The following is a 21,437-nucleotide window of genomic DNA, read 5'->3' as shown; positions in this document are numbered from 1 at the left end:
CGTGTACCGAACTCTGCTCTCCTCCTAGACCTCGTCCCCTGCCTAGTCCCTTTGTACCTTCTGGCTTCTCTTGTTGACTGTGCCGAGGATTGTGGTTTTCCGGCTAAGCAGTCGTCGTGTGTGACAGCGAGGTGAAGAAATTGTCTGTGGTTACAGTTCTGCCCTTGTCCATGAATGGTTCCATCAGTCTCATCAATACAGTCTCAAAATGATAGTCAGGAAATGAAAATATGTAGTTTTAAAAATCTAACCTGAAGACAGCTCAAAGTCCAAATCCAGTTGAAGGACTATGTCTTCTCCATCTGAGTCACAAGGGTTGGTGTTGCTCCTAGACCTCGTCCCCTGCCTAGTCCCTTTGTACCTTCTGGCTTCTGTCTCACCGGCGTGACCCTGGACTGTCCTGACTACGATTACAGCACTCCTGCACTACACACCATGAACAGAGTTACTCGCCTGTTTGATCACTCTGTAATCGCTGTTTCAATAAAAGCGGCTATTATCCGCACTTGGATCCTTGTCTGCCTAATCAGTACATTACACTGAGGGTTTTTTGTATACATTTATGTAAAAACATCTTTACCTATTAGCAGTTTTTCAAAAGACAAAACTACTTAAAATAAGGTTAAAAAAATCAGAGCCATTTTGATTAATCAATATGCCACTTATATGCTACTATAATTCAAATATTATGTTTGTGTCAGTTTCACATTATTTCAACCTTTCACAACAGTCTGGCCAGTTAGCTAGGTAAATGATTTAGTAAAACTCTTTCCTAAATACACATGGGTGCTGCAACTTAGAATAAATAAGACAGACTAGCTCTTGTACCCCCATGTGAAAGGTTAGTGGCAAACGCCTGTGTCAGCAACAGAGATGGAGAGTCGAGTATAGGAGCACTGGGAACACTGGGAGCACTGGGAGCACTCTTTTACCTCCCCCTGCCTCCCACTGCGCCTTTTACAGTCATTGCCAAGCAAGTCCAATAAGCCAGACCACGGAAAAATTTTAGAAGTACGAAGTTTGATACTCCGTTTTCGTCATCTATTTTATTCAAAATGGAAAAAAGACAATAAGAACATTAATCATGTGTAGTTACTAAGAAAAGTATATGACTTCATTATCTTTAGGAAAAAACATCAATATGAATTTATTTAATTTGTGAATATACATTTTTTATTCTGAAATGCAATTGATCACATCATCTAGCAGTTATATATCCCATCAGATGATCGTGGTGTACCATCTGTCCAGCTCTTTTTGTGGTTTGGACAGACTGGTTACAGAGTAGAAGGAGGGCAAAAAGATTCAGCAATGGCTTTTCAACATACGACAGAAGCCCACAAATGTGCCACACCCCAACTCCGTAACATCAAATCACACTGCTTTCTCCATCCCAGTAATAGCAGTACATTATTTGTAGTAACATCTGATGAGGACGAGCTGGAGGTGGGAGTTGGTAGCAGGTAGTAAGAAGAAGCCATTTCTCATACTCAAATCAAGAAGGCTTATTCACCCAATGAAGTCAGAATAATTATAGGCTGAATTACCATAGATCGCTATTATATCTTGGACATAACAAACAATTTATTAACTTATTAATTTGTTTACAGGTTGTTTACAAACAGAGGTGGAAACATGGCACCAAAAACATCACCAAAAGAGTTGTTTTGATGTGGCACATCGACAACAGAAAGAACTGTTGGAGGAAAATGTGTGAATGACTTTAATTTGATCCCATTTTGAAAGGACCCCCCCTCCTGTCACATCTCTGGAACAGCCATATCTCTCTGGAACAGCCACATGACTCTGGAGGAGTGAAATATGTCCCACAGTGTCCCCTCCTTGATCATGTCATGGTTGATGTAGAAAATTAGTGGCTTCTTCACCGCGTCGTAGTAGTGGTCAGAGAATCGCTTATAGTTCCGTGTGATGAAACCATATGCAGACACCTGAAAGGACATTTGTAATAAGTGCAGGATTCTCCACATATGATTTGTTCAATTGCTGTATGAATGTCTCTCATACAAGAAAGTTTTATTTTGTATTATTTTGTTTGATAAGATGATCAGCGGTGTGTCAATAAGGAATTTATATGCTTATTGTACAAATTTATATACATTTAATACCTGCTTTTTAAAAAAGGAACAAATGTCTCATGGCTATGGTCTGGTAATGACGGAAAGCCTCAAACAACAATGCAAACAAAGACAAAGCTTGCATAGATGTACATAAAAAATATTAAATACATTCAGACTAAAGAATCCAAAGAGAAAACAGCAGATATTCCGTTTTATAACAGCAAATCTCAGTAGGAGTAATTTATATACTGTTATGACCCTGCATAGCTTTCTTTAAATAGTATCCCATATGGAGCTAGAGTCAAATGGCTCTTTCCAAAATTGTATGTGGCCACCGTGACAATCCTGAAGAGGGTGTGTGTGTGCCTTTAAATTTAGGAGAGCATAAACACTGACCTGGTCACAGACATGCAGGGCTGTCAGGAGCATCAAGGCTCCAGTAGTGGGCATGTACACATCACTGTACCTCTTGAAATTCAGGAAGCTCAAAAACCTGTAAATTACATTATCACACCATTGGCCTACTGGACCACAGAGAGAGAGAATACTTCAATAATCCAGACTGGCCAATACATCTTTACAGAGGAGGGATCTCACCTCTTTGTTACATACTCAATGAAGTATGGATGAAGTATTCTGAAATGCTTAAATGAATGCTTGTCTCCAAAATACTTGGAAGGCCTATTTCACAAAATAAAAAAGAATTGACAATAAAATATATGCATAGGGGTCATTCTACAAAAATGTCCACTTTTGACAGGTGGAAATTTTTCCTATATAAATTTCTTTTTTTAGGATTTTAAATTATACTACATTATTACTGTACTAATTGGCTATAAGAACATATATATGGTACACCTAAATGGCTTTTTGCCTTTTTTGTAAATTTATTTAAAGATTTCATGTACCGTTACCCATCAGGATTGTAACACCAGTGACGGTAACACCAGTGACAACTGTCATAACAAACCTGTTTTACAAAGTAGCTGCCACAGGGAAAGCAAACCACATGTTGACAGTCATGAACTACTCACTGAATTATGTATAAATTAATCAATTTTTATTATTCTATATTCATTTTCCAAAGATTAAAGTAGGGCATACCAGTGACTTGCACTAAAGCTTCGAAGGAAATCTTAGGGTAGATGATAAAATTTATAAAAAATGAAAAATGACATTGAACTTACAATGTGTCTGTTTTTATTAATCTTCAGAGAGGAAACAAAATGACTTCCTGTGAGGTCATCAGCATGGCTTTGTATATTAAAATAATAGTCTTTTGTCATACGGTAACACCAGTGACATGAATATTGGGGACGTACACATTTATTATGTATTTTATTATATTTATTTGCAATAGTGTATTTTTAAATATTTTGGTTGATATATTGGACCTTTATGGACACATAACTGCAGTTGAGTTAATAAAGTATATGTTTTCCATTAAGAAATAAAGCCCTTAGTTTCAAAGCATGACAGCGAGGACAGGTATTTTTGGGCATACTTGGAAAAACACTCAAATGGTTGAAAAGAAAAACTGAGTGGTGTCGTAAGTGGTTCAAAGAGGTATAATTGTTCAAATATCATGTTGTTTTGTCTTAAAATGTAAATAAATCCCTAAATTTGAGGGCTTTTAAAATGCAACAGCCCTTTAAAATCTAGGGACACAAAAGTGGACATTTCTGTAGAATGACCCATAGATAACCATATAAATAATTGCCCCAGTCAGAAAAGTATAAAATATACCAACCAAGAATAACATAAAACACACGTTAGAACAAAGCTGAAGGTTAAGTTTTAAAGGTTTCTGAAGACACAAAACATTTCAGTATGAAAGCTTTGAAAAAGAAGTTAAACAACCTGCTATTTTTCATCAAATCATTTATAACAAATTATGGTAGCTATCTAAAGAAAGCATTAGAACTGATTAAGCAGAGCAACATTTATTTGAGCTTAAACATAATCCAAATAGGTGACAGTTTATGTGCTCTTAACCATAAACTAACCTTCCTTTTATGAAGTTGTGATACTCAGTAGTCACATCAACCTATGTTTTGTAATGTTAAAATCATAGCAAGTCTAAAATACCACCCTCTGCCAGCACATCTATACTGGGAGTTTTCTTCAAACAGGAATTTTAAAAAGTTTAAAGTCTTTTTGAAAGTCTAAAAGGATTATTTAATTGGACTTGTTTAAATAGAAAATTCTGAGTATTAAAAAAAAGTTTCTCCTACTTGCAGTTCTGAATAATGATAAATAATAATTTAAATAAGATATGGCTGAAGACAGAAACCCTGTCCTTTAGTGAGACATTTTGTGAAAAACACTGTATGTGCTGCTCCCTACTGCTCGTGGAAAGAAACAACATTGAACGAAGCTGCATCACAGAGCAGCATCACAGCTGCATGACAGAGCTGCATGACAGAGCTGCATGACAGCACATACTGTGTCAAAACACTTACTGGTCTCCTTCATCATATCCTGATGACACAGGAACACCTTGGATGGCAGCAGCCAGCATCACATAGTCCCGGATTTCAGCAGGGATGAAGACAAAGGTAATATCCTATGAAAAAATGCACAAGATTTTGGAAAACAGCTATATTTATTATGTGATCCAAGTTACCTCAAAAATAGGCCTGTCAGAATAATCTATGTTGAAATGTCTTTGCAAAAGTCATCATTTACTGGGTCTTGCGGCACATTAGTCAAGCCATCGGTCCTGTACGCTACGAATGAATTCTTCATGGAATTTGTGGTGAATACATAGAAAGATGTTTTAGTGCCCACATCCTCCTCGAAGCCTTTGATTATTGCACCATTCATCCTGAAAATGACAGACATTTACTTTTGTCAGGAATTCAGTATGACTCTTTGGTCAAGTAGCCTTGAACTCTATAAAGACTGAGCACACAGAATGTCGTATACATTTCTCAAAGTGTGGGGCGCGGAAGAAATGAACCTTTTTAAACCTGTCGTTTTAATGCCTGTTCGTTTTGCATAAGCCCCGGATGTTTAAAATGTCTGCGGAACAGTGTGAACCAGGGCTAGATTCGGCTCTTTAATGAATTTGTACTGCCCCCCCCCCCCCGTTACGTTGTTTTGGTGATATGGGACAGGTGGGGCATGGAATTTCCCCTTCTTCTGATGTGGGGAATGATAGAAAAATTTTGAGAACCACTGCCGTATAGGAACATTCACTTCCCAACACCAACAGAAACCTGAACAATAAAACCTGCATGTTTGGGAGGAATACCAAGTGTCCATTTTACAATCAGGCCCCATTACCAAACATTTACAAAAGCTATACTTGAACTCACACTCACTGAAACCAACGCTAAGATAAATGTTTCACTAGCAAATAAACAATACAAAGACACAACCCCTTCAGCATGAATAGAATATCTCACTGGGGTGTGTTTTCATAGAAATGTTTCATAAACCACCTTAAAACTGGGGTAAGAGGAAGAAGAGATAAAAAGAGGAGAGATGCTCAAACCTGAAGACATAATCATGACTGTCGATGGCCTTCCCCTGTCCTGAACCGTTGAGGATTCCCCCATTGCCAACCACTGCACAACGCACACACTGGTCTGGGGACTTTCGTTCAAATAGACGGCTGCTAGAAGAATTCTGCAGCAGTGACAGGGCAGAGCTCACAACTGGTGGTATTGGGGAAATGGAGGAATAAGTTAGCTGAGAGTGAATAAACCTGCATAAGATATTCAATCTGCTTCTAAGCCATTTTCTTCAAATCTCACACAAAGATACAATTAGTCTAAATGGTCTAAGCCTAGCACACGTGAGTTTGACCATGAATGTCTTTTTACCCTCTGGAGGAATATTCTTCCAGCCATATGGCAGATTAGCATATTGGAGCCGCTGCCACTCAGACTGGTTAAAACTCTCTGCCCACTGCAGCAGTGGCACTGAGAAGTTGAAACGATTCCTCAGATAGCTATTCTGTCTCACAGTCCACTTTAAGGAGCAGGATGGCACATGCTACAGTGGAAGAGAGAACGAGGCCATATCATGCAAACAACAGGATCAACCATTAGGTTAAATATGTGGACCATGTACTAGAACCCCAAAATTGTCCTACTGTAAGTGTTTCTAACTCTTCCTTTATGCGGTCTGCTGACTTCCAGTCGCTTTCACCAAATAAATGTGCCCTGATGGAGGAAGACACTTTGTAAAATGCACAAAACTAATTTTGGACACATTACATTTGGACGAATAGGACTAATTTTGCAACATAGGATGCATTCTTTACCAAATGGGTAACACTTTACATTAAGTGTTTACTTACTAACGTGAAGTAATGCATTAGTTAACATGAACAACACATGAAGTAACACATTAACAATAATTAACTAACGTTAAGTAATGCATTAGTTAACATGAACAACACATGAAGTAACACATTAACAATATTTAACTAACGTTAAATAATGCATTAGTTAACATGAACAACACATGAAGTAACACATTAACAATAACTAACGTTAAGTAAACATGTAACAGTTGCGACTCCTGTTTTGGCTCTTTGTTGCTTGCACCTTTTTTGGTGCAACGTTAAAGAAATATATTACATTGTACTGATTTACCTACATAAGCAATGGGTAACTTGGAAATATCCAGAATCTATTAGCATAGGAACTGAAGTGTGTCCATACTGTTTTTAGCTCTTTAGTCCCTTTTGCTCCAAACTAAATCACTAAAGCTCTAAAAAGGTGCAAGCAACAAAGAGCCAAAACTGTTACATGTTATAACAGTTATACCATATGTTACTTCATGTGTTGTTCATGTTAGTAAACAATGTAAAAGTGCTACCACAGAATGACTGCTGATTCCTTGCATTCATTACTGATAAACACACACACACACACACACACACACACACATATATACATATAAATAGAGGGTCACGGTTGCCTACCTTAGATAAATTGCAGGGTTATCAAGAGACATTAATTGATGAATTACAGTGCAGCTGAAAGAAAATAAAGTAACACAGACTATTGCAAAGATCAAAATGATCTCACATTTACGTGTCTCCATGACTGAAACAGAGAAATGCTGAACATCAATCATGCTGCCACTCTATAAAACCTGACAGGGTTCCCAGCAGGACCAGTTCGTCATAAGGTATGTTAACATCTCCGGACTCGACTAAATTAAGAAGGAAAGGCTCAACAAACTAAATTATTTTAAAAGTTGTGATGCAAATGTTTATTTCTTCACAAATAAAATATACAGATAGACGGGCAGATATATAGGAGTGGTATTATTAAATTATGGTGAGTCAAGATTAAAGCTAGCTTGAGAACACCAGATTAGATTTTGTTACAAACTAATGTGACAAATGGAAAAACCTACTACAATGTGTTTGAGTGTTTAGTTTGTAGTCTGCTGTGAAGTTCTGTCAGAGGTCTCACATGTACATGAATATTCAAAAATATTGAGGTTATTTCTGCATATTAAGTACATTTAGATCATAAAGTAAACCACAATTACAAGGTTTTTTTTTTTTGGTTTTGCATGAACACTACAGCAACACATGCAGTATATATTGAAAACACATGGACAACAAAAACAACAAAAAAATAAAAACAAAAAGACAAATTAACCTCAATCTTCCTCCATCACCTGCTGAATGGATTTGCATTGATGGGGTTGGCAACCACCTCCATGTCAAAAAGAACTCAACAGCAATGGAGAGTTTGGTGGAGGTGAAGCACAACCAATCTAAATTGTTCAGTGAACCAGTTTGTACTTGAGCAGCCCGGTGCAAACTTATGTTGTGCCAGACAACAACAAACCTGGACTGTTCTGGTTCATCCCCCTAGTGATGGAGAATGAGTGTGTTGTGCTCTGAGTTGAAGAAGGTGATGATGTGCACAGTGATTTAGGGACCAAGAGTGGTGTGATGATGAGTGGCAAATTCATAGCGCAGTTGATTCACACTGGCCCAGTCTGGATAGACTCACTGAATAGACGTTGGATCTTTATTATATATCTGTGTGACTACTCATTAGCCACTCTGTATAACTCAATACTTTCTCCACTGACATTCCATTATTTACAGTGCAGGCCAAAAGTTTGGACACATCTTCTCATTCAATGCATTTTCTTTATTTTCATGATTATTTACATTGTAGATTCACTGAAGGCATCAAAACTATGAATGAACACATGTGGAGTTATGCACTTAACAAAAAAGGTGAAATTACTGAAAACATGTTTTATATTCTATTTTCTTCAAAATAGTCACCCTTTGCTCTGATTACTGCTTTGCAAACTCTTGGCATTCTCTCATTGAGCTTCAAGAGTTAGTCACCTGAAATGGTTTTCAGGTGTGCCTTATCAGGGTTAATTAGTGCAGGCACTGAAAGTACTTATTAAGGTGTGTCCAAACTTTTGGCCTGTTGTCACGTAGGGCTACACGCCCCAGTCATGCCTGTTTATATTTCATGTTCGGACTGCCTGCCTGTTATGACCCCTGCCCGTTATTACGACTCTGCCTGTGGAATTCCATTTAATAAATCTCGCTCTCCTCAGCGTTTGTGTCCGCCTCCATGCTCTGCGTCACGAAGTTCGTTACACCTGTACAGTACTTCTAAAAAATTTCCAACACCTGTTAGTCCACATTGATTCCTTTCTAATAAATTTTTCACTGACATATTCTTTCCATAACATGTTATATAATGTTTTTCTTCTTCAGTAGCACATACTTACATATAACTCAGAATTTTTTTTGCACACGCTTTGGTCGAAACTTAACACACAGCAGCCAATGCTACACCCACAACAGGCAAAACATCTCACATTTTTCGAAAAAGCAAATACTTCAGTCAAAACTCTTGCCAAAACCATATTATTGCATCCAAACTCTACACACAAATATCAGATGACTAGCCTTTCATATATGTGACTACACACTGAAGTTACAAATGGAAAACACTACTACCATGTGTTTGAGTGTTTAATTTGTAGTCTGCTGTAAAGGTCTGTCAGAGGTCTCACATATATATAAATATTCACATATCCTGAGGTTATTTCTGCATATTAAGTACATTTGCTTCATGAAGTAAGTATCCGGCGGGCGGACACTGGCGGATATTTAACACTCAAAAAAGAAAAATCCTCGATTTTTTTATAAACTAACAATGAAACTGAAAATTCCCACTTACTGCAGTTTTCGTTAGATCGGGCGGAGAACACGACCGGAGACTGGCAGTGACGTCACTCCCTGGATAGGTACTTTCCCTTTGCTCGTGGGGTTCCCACTTTGCCCAGCCCAGCCAGGGATCTCATCCCCTGGGGAGCGTCCTCGAAGATCAGTCACCGCCTTTCCGGGGTGCCTCTCGCCGACCCTTGTTCGTGACTCCAAATTGTCGTGGAAATTTTCTAATAAATGGATGAGGACTCAGACATGGTTAAATGATTATTATTTTATTTTATTCTTTTTTTTTTTCAAAAATATAAATATATAAAAATAAAATATTAAAATTAAAGATAAAAAGAAAACAAACAATAAAAAATTAAATAAAGTAACAAATTATAAAATAATAGAATAAAGTAAATAAGATTGAGAGTTTCTTAACTAAAGGCAGATCTAAACAGGAATGTTTTGAGACTCTTCTTGAAACTATTCAGAGATGAAATGCCTCTGAGCTCTTCAGGAAGAGAATTCCAGAGCTTTGGGCCATACTGGCTAAAGGCACCCTCGCCAATCTTTAATCGGCTTTTAGGAATCACCAGTAGATTACTATTTGAAGACCTGGGAGACCTGACTGGAACACATCTAACCATCATTTCACTGAGGTAAAGAGGGGCAAGACCCTGAAGACATTTAAAAACCATGACTAGAACCTTAAAATCTATTCTAAAGATGACAGGTAACCAGTGCAGTGAGTGGAGTGCAGGTGTAATATGATCTCTTTTTCTCCTGCGGGTCAGAACCCTTGCAGCCGCATTCTGAACTCTCTGTAGGTGCGAAATAGAGCTCTTTGGAAGAGCAGATAGAACAGTGTTACAATAATCTAGCCTTGATGTGATAAATGCATGGACAAGTTTTTCACTGTCAGCAAGAGAGAGCATATCTCAGACCTTAGCGATGTTTCGAAGGTGAAAATAAGCTGTCTTGCATGTAGTCATGATGTGAACAAATGTGAACAAAGTAGAACATGATGAACATGATGTGAACAAAGTAGAACAAATCACACATTCTACAAATGTGAGATTTGAAGCTGAGCTCATTATCAAAGGTGACGCCCAGGTTCTTAACACATTGACTGGCATTCAGATTCATTTGATTTAAATAAGTCTGGACATCATTCCTTTGTGAATCACTGCCAAGAACAAGAACCTCAATCAATCAATCAATCAAATTTTATTTATATAGCGCTTTTTACAACAGTTGTTGTCACAAAGCAGCTTTACAAGTGCCGAGTCCTAGCCCCCAGTGAGCAAGTCAAAGGCGACAGTGGCAAGGAAAAACTCCCTAGTTTTTTGCATGAGGAAGAAACCTTGAGAGGAACCAAGACTCAGGGGGGGAGCCCATCCTCCTCTGGCCGACACCGGTCACCATGACAACAACAACAATATAGACAGAATGTAGACAGAATGTAAAAGATGCAATAATGTCCATTTAGACAGAATATAAAAGATGTAATAATGTCCATCATGGTGTAGGCATCCGGTTAGGCAGGAGGTGGCCGGCCCAGGATGGATCGCTTGACTCTCCTCATCTCATTATTCCTCAAGCAGGCGGGCAGCCATGTGGAGAAATGAAACAGGGAAAATTAGCTCTGTATGAGGACATATACAGGACAGGTAAAATTATAAACATTTCTGGAGTGTGGCAGCAACTCCGGCACTAAGTTAAATTATTACCTCTGTCTTCTGTTTATTTAATTGCAGAAAGTTGTCAGACATCCATGTCTGTATATCATCTATGCAGTCAAACAGTGAGCAAATTGATTTTAGGGCCTTAGGTTCTAGAGAAATGTAAAGTTGAGTGTCATTTGCATATTGATGATAGCTAATACCATGTTTATTAATGATATGTGGTAACGGAAGCATATATAGGTTGAATAGTAACGGCCCAAGAATTGATCCTTGGGGAACGCCACAAGTTATTTTTTGACGTGTGGAGGAAGAGGAACCTAATGCTACATAATAATCACGCCCAGTTAGGTACGATCTAAACCAGTATAAGACTAGGCCACTAAGGCCTACCCAACTCTGTAGTCGATCAAGAAGTATTTCATGATCAACGGTGTCAAAAGCGGCGCTTAAATCCAGCAGAAAAAGAACTGAGAGTTTGCCTGCATCCTTATTCAAACTCAAGTCATTTACTACCTTAACTACGGCTGTTTCAGTGCTGTGGAGAGCTCTGAAACCAGATTGAAAAGTGTCATTTACTTGATTTACTTTGACAATCTCATTCAACTGGATTGACACAACTTTTTCAATGATTTTGCTAAGAAAGGAAAGGTTACATATAGGTCGATAATTATTGAGAATTGTGGGATCAAGATTTCTGTTCTTTAATAGTGGTTTAACCATTGCTGTTTTAAAAATGTTAGGGAATTCACGCAATTGCAGAGACTGATTAACAATCTTTAGAACTTCATTTGCTAATGAGCTCAGAACCTGCTTGAAAAAGCATGTTGGTAAAGGGTCCAGTTCACAAGTAGAGGATTTTAGTGATGAAATCTGTTACGAATTGACCAGGCAGAGAGGGATCCAAATGCGGAAGAACACCGCTTTTATTGAAATGAGAAGCTGGTACAGAAACAGGCAGGGGAATCACGAGTACTAGGATAAGTAACAGCGTGTTCTTGGCGTGGTCAGGACGGTCCAGGGTCATACCGGGGGAGCAGAAGTCAGGAGGTACAGAGGGACTAGGCAGGAGACAAGGTCGGGGACGTAAGCGAGGGTCAGAACACAGGAAAGCAGACAGGTAATAGAACGGCTTGGTACGCGGCATGAGTCGGCAATACTTCGCGACTGAGACGTGCTGGGGAAGGTGTATAAGTGTGACTGAAAGGGGGCGTGGTAATGAGGGGCAGGTGAGGCTGGTTAGGGAAGATGAGGTGGCATTCCTTACAAAATCACATCAAGTAGTGTTACCATCAATCAATCAATCAAAGTTTATTTGTATAGCGCTTTTAACAACTCAAGTTGTCGCAAAGCAGCTTTACAGGGTTTACAAGGTTAACAATACTATGGGTCCAGAACCCTAATGAGCAAGCCAAAGGCGACAGTGGCGAGGAAAAACTCCCTATGATGGTGGGGAATAGGAAGAAACCTCGGGAGAACCAAGACTCAAAAGGGAACCCATCCTCCATTGGGCAGCCCGTTAACACACAAATACACAAGTCACACATAATTTCCACAATCAGACTAGGTAAAAGGTAGAATTGAAAGTTCTGGGTTTTGATATTGTCACTGTAAATGTCTGTTGATGAATGCCAGGCTTTCATTCCGTGTCGGAGCAGTGATGCTGGTATTGTAGGCTCCGACTGCAGTGTTACTCCCCAGGTGAACCCCGGTATCAGCACATCCACCGGCAGCCAGACCATCCCCCAGGTGCCTGCAGGTGCCTGTATCCAATCGTCTTGGGTAGAGCCATGCAAGAAGATAGATAATACAGACTGAGTGGACATGAATTTAAACCACCGTTGATTTAAATGTACGTAGCTCACGTGCCAGTGATCAGCATGTGGCTCCGGCAGACTAATCTGTAGCAGCATAACTAAAGGGAGAGGTTCAGAGGTGACCACAGGCATGAGGGCTCACTGAGACATTGCTTTCCAGTCAAGTCATAGTCACAAATAGAGTGATGCCAAGACACAGCTGGATGACAGCATCAACATCTCAGATCACCAGAAATCTCAACGTCTGGGGGCCCCCAAGCCCCTACACTTTACAAGGGGAATTTTAGCTGAAGGCTTGACTAAACAAGTGAGTCTTAAGTCTAGATTTAAAGATTGGAACTGTGTCAGAGTCTCGGATTGGAGCTGGAAGGCTATTCCATAATTGAGGGGCTTTAAAAGAGAAAGCTCTGCCTCCGGCTGTAGTTTTACTAATTTTTGGAACTACGAGAAATCCAGCATTTTGGGAGCGCAAAGGGCGAGATGGGTTGTAGTAATCAATGAGTTCACTCAGATATTGTGGGGCAAGACCATTTAACGCCTTATAGGTTAACAGGAGAACTTTAAATTCAATGCGATATTTAATCGGCAGCCAGTGTAGTGCGGCGAGAGTGGGACTAATATGATCGAATTTCCTAGCCTTGGTTAGGACTCTAGCTGCGGCATTTTGTACAAGTTGTAGCTTCTTTATGGACTGTTTAGAGCATCCAATTAGAAGACTATTACAGTAGTCCAATCTCGACGAGACAAAAGCATGAACTAGCTTCTCTGCATCAGCTAATGAAAGTAAGTGTCTCAGCTTGGCAATATTACGTAAATGGAAAAAGGCAGCCTTAGTGACATTGCATACATGTGTGTCAAATGAAAGATCAGAATCAATAGTGACACCTAAACTTTTTGCAGTAGATTTTGGTGTTACTGAAAAACCATCTAGGGTAAGGGGAATATCAGCCCAATTGCTTCTAACAGCTTTAGGCCCAAGAATCAGTACCTCAGTCTTGTCAGAATTTAGTTTAAGAAAATTAGACGCCATCCAGTTTTTAATATCCTGGACGCAGTTCTCAATCTTGAGAGTTGTGGTGGTATCATCTGGATTAGAAGATATATACAACTGAGTATCATCTGCGTAGCAATGGAAGCTAATACCATGCCTACGAATGATAGTGCCCAGTGGTAGCATATATAATGAGAATAATATGGGGCCCAGTACAGATCCTTGTGGGACACCATACTTTACTTTAGAATGCTCAGAGCATTCGTTATTTACTAGCACAAATTGGTAACGATCTGTCAGGTAGGACCTGAACCAGGAGAGTGCTTGACCTCTTATGCCAATGAGTGTCTCCAGTCTATTAAGTAGAATATTATGATCAATGGTGTCAAAAGCAGCACTGAGGTCTAGCAGTATGAGAAATGAAATGTGTCCTTTATCAGAGGATATTAAGAGATCATTCAGTACTTTAGTTAGTGCTGTTTCAGTGCTGTGATGAGCTCTAAATCCAGACTGAAATAACTCTAAGAAATGTTCTGTCTGTAAGAAGGAAGAAAGTTGTGAAGAAACTACTTTCTCTAAAATTTTGGATATGAATGACAGATTAGAAATTGGCCTATAGTTGGACAGTTCTTGGGGGTTAAGACCAGGTTTTTTAATTAGCGGCTTGATGACTGCAAGTTTAAATGAACTGGGAACGTAGCCCAGGCTCAGAGAATAATTTATTATAGTAAGCAACGGTTCTACATTGCTGTGCAGTAATTCTTTAAGTAGATGGGTTGGTACAGCATCTAGTATGCATGTGGAGGGTTTAGCAGATTTCACCAGTGAAATAAGCTCCTCACGACCAATTGGGGAGAAGGACTCGAACAGGGCATCAGAGCTGACCAGACAGCTGTCAAGGTGCATTGGCATGTTGACAGGCTCTGAGATAACACTACTAATGTTTTCCCTAATTTTATCAATCTTATCATTAAAGAATTTCATAAAATTGTTACTGCTACACTCTAGTGGAATAAGAGAATTGTTTTGTTCATGACTCCTCGTAAGGCTGGAAACAGTTTTAAAAAGGAGTCCTGAATTGTTTTTATGTTTTTCTATTAAGGCCGATAAGAATAAGGACTTTGCCATATGGAGGGCATGCTTATATTCAATAAGGCTGCTTTTCCATGATAGTCTATACACTTCTAACTTCATATTTCGCCATTTACGTTCCAGGATCCGCGCGGCTCGTTTGAGGCTACGCGTGTGCTCATTGTACCATGGCGCTATTCTTCTCTCCGTGGCTCTCTTATATCGTAGTGGTGCAACTTTGTCTAAAGCTGTACGAAGGGAAGTCTCGACGTGCTCGGTGAAACGCTCTAGTCCTTCCGGAGCTACAAGTGGATCAGTGTTTGTCAGACCCGGTAAAATATCAGTGAGCGCGGCTATGGTGCTGGGTGTTATAGCTCGTTTAAATTGATAGCGGGGTGGCCGATGAACACAGTCAGTTAAACACAACTTGTATGTTATGAGGCTGTGGTCAGAAACAGCCTCACTCTGAGGAAGAATTGCTAAACTGGATATGTCAATACCAAATGACAAGACCAAGTCTAAAGTATGACTACAGTTATGCGTAGGACCCACCACATTCTGAGTGATACCCATTGAATCAAGAATTGCTTGAAAATGAATGCTAAAAGAGTCACACCGATTTTCAAAATGGATATTAAAATCACCCACTATAATCACCTTATCGGCTGATAGCACTACATGAGACAGGAAGTCTGAAAACTCCTGCAAGAACTCAGAGTATGAACCAGGGGGGCGGTAAATAGTAATTAACATAAACGACTGTGACACTTTGTTGCTTGTTAAATTTGAAACATTTGATACAGTGAGGATGAGGTGTTCAAAAGAATTAAACTTGAAGCCAAATTTTTGAGAAATGCCTATATCAGAGTCATATATTGTGGCGACCCCACCTCCTCGACCATTTGGACGGGGGTTATGGACATATCTATAGCCAGAGGGAGAAGCTTCATTTAGGGCCATATAGTCGTCTGGTCGGGTCCAGGTTTCCGTCAAGCAAAGCATGCATAGATCATGATTGGTAATCATTTCATTAACAAGCAATGCTTTAGATGACAGGGATCTAATATTTAGTAGTCCTAGTTTCAGATTTAAACTGCTCTCTGAGGGAGCATAGTTGAATTTAACATTGATTAAATTTTGTCTACTAACTTTACGAGAATTATTTTTTGGTACTCGAGGGACAGACACAGTTTCAATCTGGTGTGACCTAGGTGACGTCTCTTTGCAGCTCGCAGACAGTCGGATTAGCCTGTTTGTCTGCTGCCTGGCCTCGGCTCTGGTTTGTCAATCCCCATTAACTACACCTACACTACCACTATTAAGCCTAGCAGATATGCTATGAGAAATGAGAGCAGCACCCTCCCAAGAGGGGTGAATGCCGTCTCGCTTCAAAAGGCCAGGCCTGCCCTCAAAACGTGTCCAATTATCTATATAGCCCACTTTGTTATCTGAGCACCATTTAGACATCCAGCGGTGTAACGCCCATAACCTGCTGTAGGTTTCAGCGCCACGCCGAACTGGAATGGGACCAGAGCATATTACGGCATCTGACATCGTCCCCGCTAACTCGCACACCTCTTTAACATTATCCTTGGTGATCTCAGACTGTCTCAATCCCACATCATTGGTGCCGACGTGTATAACTATCTTAGAATATTTACGTTTAGCCAGCACCTTTAAATTAGCCCTGATGTCAGGCGCTCTAGCCCCCGGGATACACTTGACTATGGCCGCTGGTATCTCTAAACTAGTCACTACGTTCACGTGTCTGAGCTGTGAATCTCCTATCACCAGAGCTCTTTTAACAGGTCGCTCAGTCGGTGTATTACTGAGTGGGGCAAACCTGTTTGACACGGGAACCTGAGAAGGACGGTGCTCAGCCCTACGGTTATGCCGCCGAGACGTCACCCATTCGCCCCGCTGCGAGGGCTCTAATGCCGGAGCTGAGGGCTCGCTAGCTACAGCTGTGCAACCCAGGCCTGCTACGCTAGCTGCGCTAGCCGCTACGCTAGCTGCGCTAGCTGCTACAAACTTTCTAGGACTTTCTAAAGCCCGGATGCGTTCCTCTAAAAGCGAAATCTTCTCCGTCATACTAATAACTAACCTACACTTCACACAAATATAATTATTATTATCACTACTGACGGAAGAAGAGTAGCTATACATGCCACACTCAACACAAGCAACAAGGGACTCAGACATGATGAAATACTTAGCTTCGGTTAAGATGTCGAAATGTCAACTTCTTGGAAATAAGACATATTAAAGTTAGGCTGAGTAACTGATATAAGGGTTGATAGTCTATTAGTGTTTGTTGCTATGTTCTGCCTTATACTAGTAATCTTGTCCCTAAAAAATATTGCAAACTCATCACATTTTTCAGCTGAAACAGTCTCAGGGATGACACAGGAGGTGGGGTTTACTAGCTGATCTATACTTCTGAACAAGACAGCTGAGTTATTATTTGATGAATTGATTAAGGTAGAGAAATAGTTTTTCCTTGCTGATTTCATTTCACTGTTGTAATTGTGCAATGTTGTTTTATAAATATCAAAATGTACTTGCAATTTTGACCTTCGCCAACGTCTCTCAGCCTGCCTACAATCTTGCCTAAATTTTACAATAGATGGAGTGTTTCTCCAGGGCCTCTTAATTTTACCAGAGATAATTTAGTGTGTGAATTGGATTTTGTGTTTACAGTTTGGAGAAATAGATGCATGGAACATGCATACACAACTAATACACAAATGCAAAGGTTAAATGTTAAATGCTCAGCCCACGTCAGAAGTTGTTGGTAAACCCGGGAGAGAAATAAAATGCAGAAGTGGAGATGACGCACTGTGCAGTGCCGTACACCGTACAGTGCTGTACACCACAGCCGTGCCTTCCCTCTCAGCAGGGAGATGATGAAGGAAACTCAGGCAGAAAATGTTCCTTCAAATGGAACACTGTCAGGTAAAGAAAGTTTCGCCAGTATTTTTTGTGTGACCCAGTGGCCAGAAGATATCTGCACTAGTGCTGAGGGGATTGGAGCGGTGCTGCTTGGACCAGCAGACTGGGACCTGAAAATGGATTTCAACAAGAATATCAGTGAGGTTTCCCATCTAAGGACAGATCATAAGTTAAGCGTGGGGAGTTGGTGGTGGAGGGTGTTAGAACATTTCAGAGCTTTCACTTTCAATAACAGTAATTTCACTTACTTTCAGTAATTTCACTTTTCACTTTTTTCACTTTTCAATTTCAATAACAGCTTTCACTTTCAAGTAACATGTTCTTCCTTTTGTGTTCTTCAAAGCCATTAGTCACTCATTTCACACTTGCTTTACTGCTGTGGAGATATCGTTTCACTATAGGTGGAAACATACTTGCTGTTTGCCCATGCGTTCGCGTACACAACCGGCTGCGTTGTGAACGTTACTGAGAACATACTAGCCTATGTGCAACGCGTGAAACTGGAGGCGTCCACTAGAGGGCAGAACGTAGAAAGGGCTTCGGTATTTTAACGATGCAAACATGGCAACACTCGAGGACATTAGCCTTTGGGTAATTTTACGGTCACGGCAGAAAAAACGACGACAGCGATCCCTTTGTAGGTGGTATGTAAGGCCGTTAAATCAAAGACGTGGTGAGAATGGCGAGTTTGTGTCGTTGGATATCGTTGTGTCCATTTTGATGCTGGTTAGCGGCTACACTGCCCCTAGTGGTTTTGTGTGTATTGCACCTCGCGTACGCGTCGCGTTAACTTTTGGAGGACGTGCAAGACCTACGCGCCAAACCGACGCAGGATACGCGAAGCAGCCATGATGCGTACGCGTACGCGTAGTTAACAGCAAGTATGTTTTAGCCTTATGGGGTGCAAGCCCCCTCATACTATAACAACATTAGTGGTATTGTGGAATACGATAAGGATGGTTGCAACAAAAGACAGCAGTTGGGAGTTTACACTTTACCCTCGGGAGAGAGTAGGTAAATGTAACTACATAATATTATAAGGTATTAGATAAGATCATGTAACCCAGTAGGAAAAGAGGGCACAAAATAAGATGAGATAATATAAGAATATTAATTTTTGTTTTTTTTTAAATTTATTTTATAATCAGCAGAGTTTTCCCCCCCAAAAATTGATTATAATTTCATTCAATCCCTCAGTTCATATAACCCCACATGGGATGTCCAACCTCAACTAACAATCAGATCCACTTGGGCCACGTTCAGCCCTTGTCACTAATTATAAATACAACACGATGGTTCATAAATACAGCTGGGTGTGTCAGTGTTTATTGCCCATGGCAATAGTTCACTACACAATAACATAATACAAGCGACTGTGCTATTTTAACTACCACATTAACTACCACTAGAAGTCCCAGAGAAGGTTCATTCAACACTTCTACCTTTGGAACCCAGAGATGAGTCGAATGACTTGAAGGATTTTAGCTAACACCCTATAATCAGCTGTGAACAGGCGCTTTTGTTGTGTAAATAAGGCCATTATTGGCGCACCACAGGAGGGGGCATGCTTACACTCACAACTAATTGGTGTTTTCCATTGAGTTGAGCCATTTAGTTTCTAGTTAGTTCTATTCAGTTTATTGTATTTTATAATATAAAGGTTATATATATTGTATTTAGTTTAATTTTATCTGAGCAACAAAGCACAAACAATGAATAATTTTTTTATATTTTAAATAGAGAATTAGAAATATTACAGCCAAGTACAGCTGTGAGTAATGACCAGAAGCATTTTTGTCTAAGTCAGGAGGACTGAAAGTTCAACATGAGAAACATACAAAAATGAACAACTGTTATGTTTCCATGCTTTTTATTATTGCCATAAAAAATATACAAAAAATACAAGGAATAAAACGATTCCACACATATTTACAATAGGCTACAGTGCAGGACTGTGTGTGTGTGTGTGTGTGTGTGTGTGTGTGTGTGTGTGAGTGGCATGTCCTTCTTGTGTGACTAGCATTTCAGCAGTCACTCAGCAGGACTTTTGCCAGGACTGGGTGTACAAGATTGTTGCCGAAGCAGTTTCTCCTTGCGTGCTTTCTTCTCACTCACATGAAAGTCACCCAACTCTTTGGCAAGCTCTACCAGGAAGTCCACCCGTCTCTTGTGCACCCCAGTGCATGCCTGATAAAGCACATGTGCATTCAGTGCTGCCATGTCGATCATGTTATAAAAGACGGCGACTGGCCATCTCTTTGTTCCTGTACGCACACTGTACTCCCGCACCATTTGGTCCAACACATCCACACCACACTTTGTGGTGTTGTATTGTCTGACTGTGTTTGGCTTTCTTTTGGTGGTATCCTCAATCTCAACCACGCTGTGCATGCTGCATGCTTCTTCCGTTTGGGTGCATACACTGTCAGCGTGGCACCAGTGGTTGAAAACACCTGAGTGATGTATTCAGTGCGGTCCAGCTGTCTAGCGGATTGAGGAAGTTCTCGGCGACTCTTGTTGACTGTGCTGAGGATTGTGGTTTTCCGGCTAAGCAGTCATCGTGCAAGTGACAGCGAGGTGAAGAAATTGTCTGTGGTTACAGTTCTGCCCTTGTCGATGAATGGTTCCATCAGTCTCATCACTACAGTCTCAAAACGATAGTCAGGAAATGAAAATAGGTAGTTTGAGAAATCTAACCTGAAGACAGCTCAGAGTCCGATTGAAGGACTATGTCTTCACAAGGGTTGGTGTTGCTCAGGATCAGATCCAGGGCCTGTTGAGTGGTGAACTTTCTCTGCATTTTGTTTTTTGTGAACAAAATAGGTGAAGCAGTCACCTTTTTATCCTCCACAGCACAAAAGATCCCCCAGCCCCCCCCCCCCCCCCCCCCCATGAGTGGTCTCTTCAGAACATTCACATACAATTGAGCCCTTCCAACGAATAACCATATATCAGCCATTTCTCTTGTTTGGGAGGATTCCCTTTTTTTTTTTTTTTTTAACAACTTTCTTACATTAAAAAAACTAAAATGTGCTTCATGTAGACTTGCAATTAAAATTGCAATTTATTTATTATTAAATAATAAATAATGGTGCTTTATATTATTATATTATTATATTATTATATATTAGAAATATCACTTATAATGGTGCTTTATATTATTGCTTTTATTTTATAGAACGTGGAAGAACAGTTTATCTCCACTGCCAAAATCAGTATATGTGACTTTAACAAATGTTCTTTATTAACTGTTCATCTTTTTGTATGACATATAATGCATATACAGTCCATTTTAAGTTTTCTGTAGATGATTAACTTATTTACATTCAGAAAATAATGAAAACTAGCTAGCTCAATAGAACTCTATATAATCTAAATTTCATTTTGGATTTTTACATTAAATGAACCATACATAAAACACCCCCACTAAAATCCCCATAAAACATAACTAATATAAAACAATGTAATATCAAGTAAAATTTAGATTAATCAGATTTTTATTCACATTCCAGAGATTCATAAAAAGATAGAGCAGAAGTTGGTAAGTAGTCCAACATTGTCATAAAGTCATGGTGCTTCTCATTCTTGATTGGCAATGAACTTTCATATGCCCTTGGATAGTGTCTGCTGAAAACTGGTGCTTGACGCCTAGCTCCACGTTTTGATTTAGTGACTGCC

At 39.8% G+C, this 21,437-nt stretch overlaps 1 protein-coding gene across 1 annotated transcript; it reads right to left on the bottom strand.

The window, feature by feature from the left end:
• Window positions 1–1,118: 1,118 nt before the first annotated feature.
• Window positions 1,119–7,124, bottom strand: LOC143508723 (alpha-N-acetylgalactosaminide alpha-2,6-sialyltransferase 2-like). The gene is made up of 9 exons (XM_076997372.1): window positions 7,018–7,124; window positions 6,181–6,250; window positions 5,909–6,080; window positions 5,578–5,740; window positions 4,767–4,905; window positions 4,541–4,644; window positions 2,676–2,759; window positions 2,475–2,571; window positions 1,119–1,949 (listed from the first exon to the last, which is right to left on the bottom strand). Exons 1-9 carry the CDS (start codon window positions 7,047–7,049, stop codon window positions 1,761–1,763), a joined length of 1,050 nt encoding a protein of 349 aa, XP_076853487.1. The 5' UTR covers window positions 7,050–7,124; the 3' UTR covers window positions 1,119–1,760.
• Window positions 7,125–21,437: the final 14,313 nt, after the last annotated feature.

Source organism: Brachyhypopomus gauderio, chromosome 2, assembly GCF_052324685.1.
Source record: "Brachyhypopomus gauderio isolate BG-103 chromosome 2, BGAUD_0.2, whole genome shotgun sequence".
NCBI classification, from domain to species: Eukaryota; Metazoa; Chordata; class Actinopteri; order Gymnotiformes; family Hypopomidae; genus Brachyhypopomus; species Brachyhypopomus gauderio.
This window is presented reverse-complemented; position numbering and strand designations above follow the sequence as displayed.

What these genes read in the sequence shown, in the direction of transcription:
- LOC143508723 (XM_076997372.1), bottom strand. Translation starts at nt 7,049, where the DNA reads ATGTCTCTTGATAACCCTGCAATTTATCTAAG. An exon ending in AGTCATGATTATGTCTTCAG is followed by an intron (nt 4,906 to 5,577) that starts GTTTGAGCATCT and finishes TGTCATTTTCAG; the next exon opens with GATGAATGGTGCAATAATCA. An exon ending in CCCTGCATGTCTGTGACCAG is followed by an intron (nt 1,950 to 2,474) that starts GTCAGTGTTTAT and finishes ATGTCCTTTCAG; the next exon opens with GTGTCTGCATATGGTTTCAT.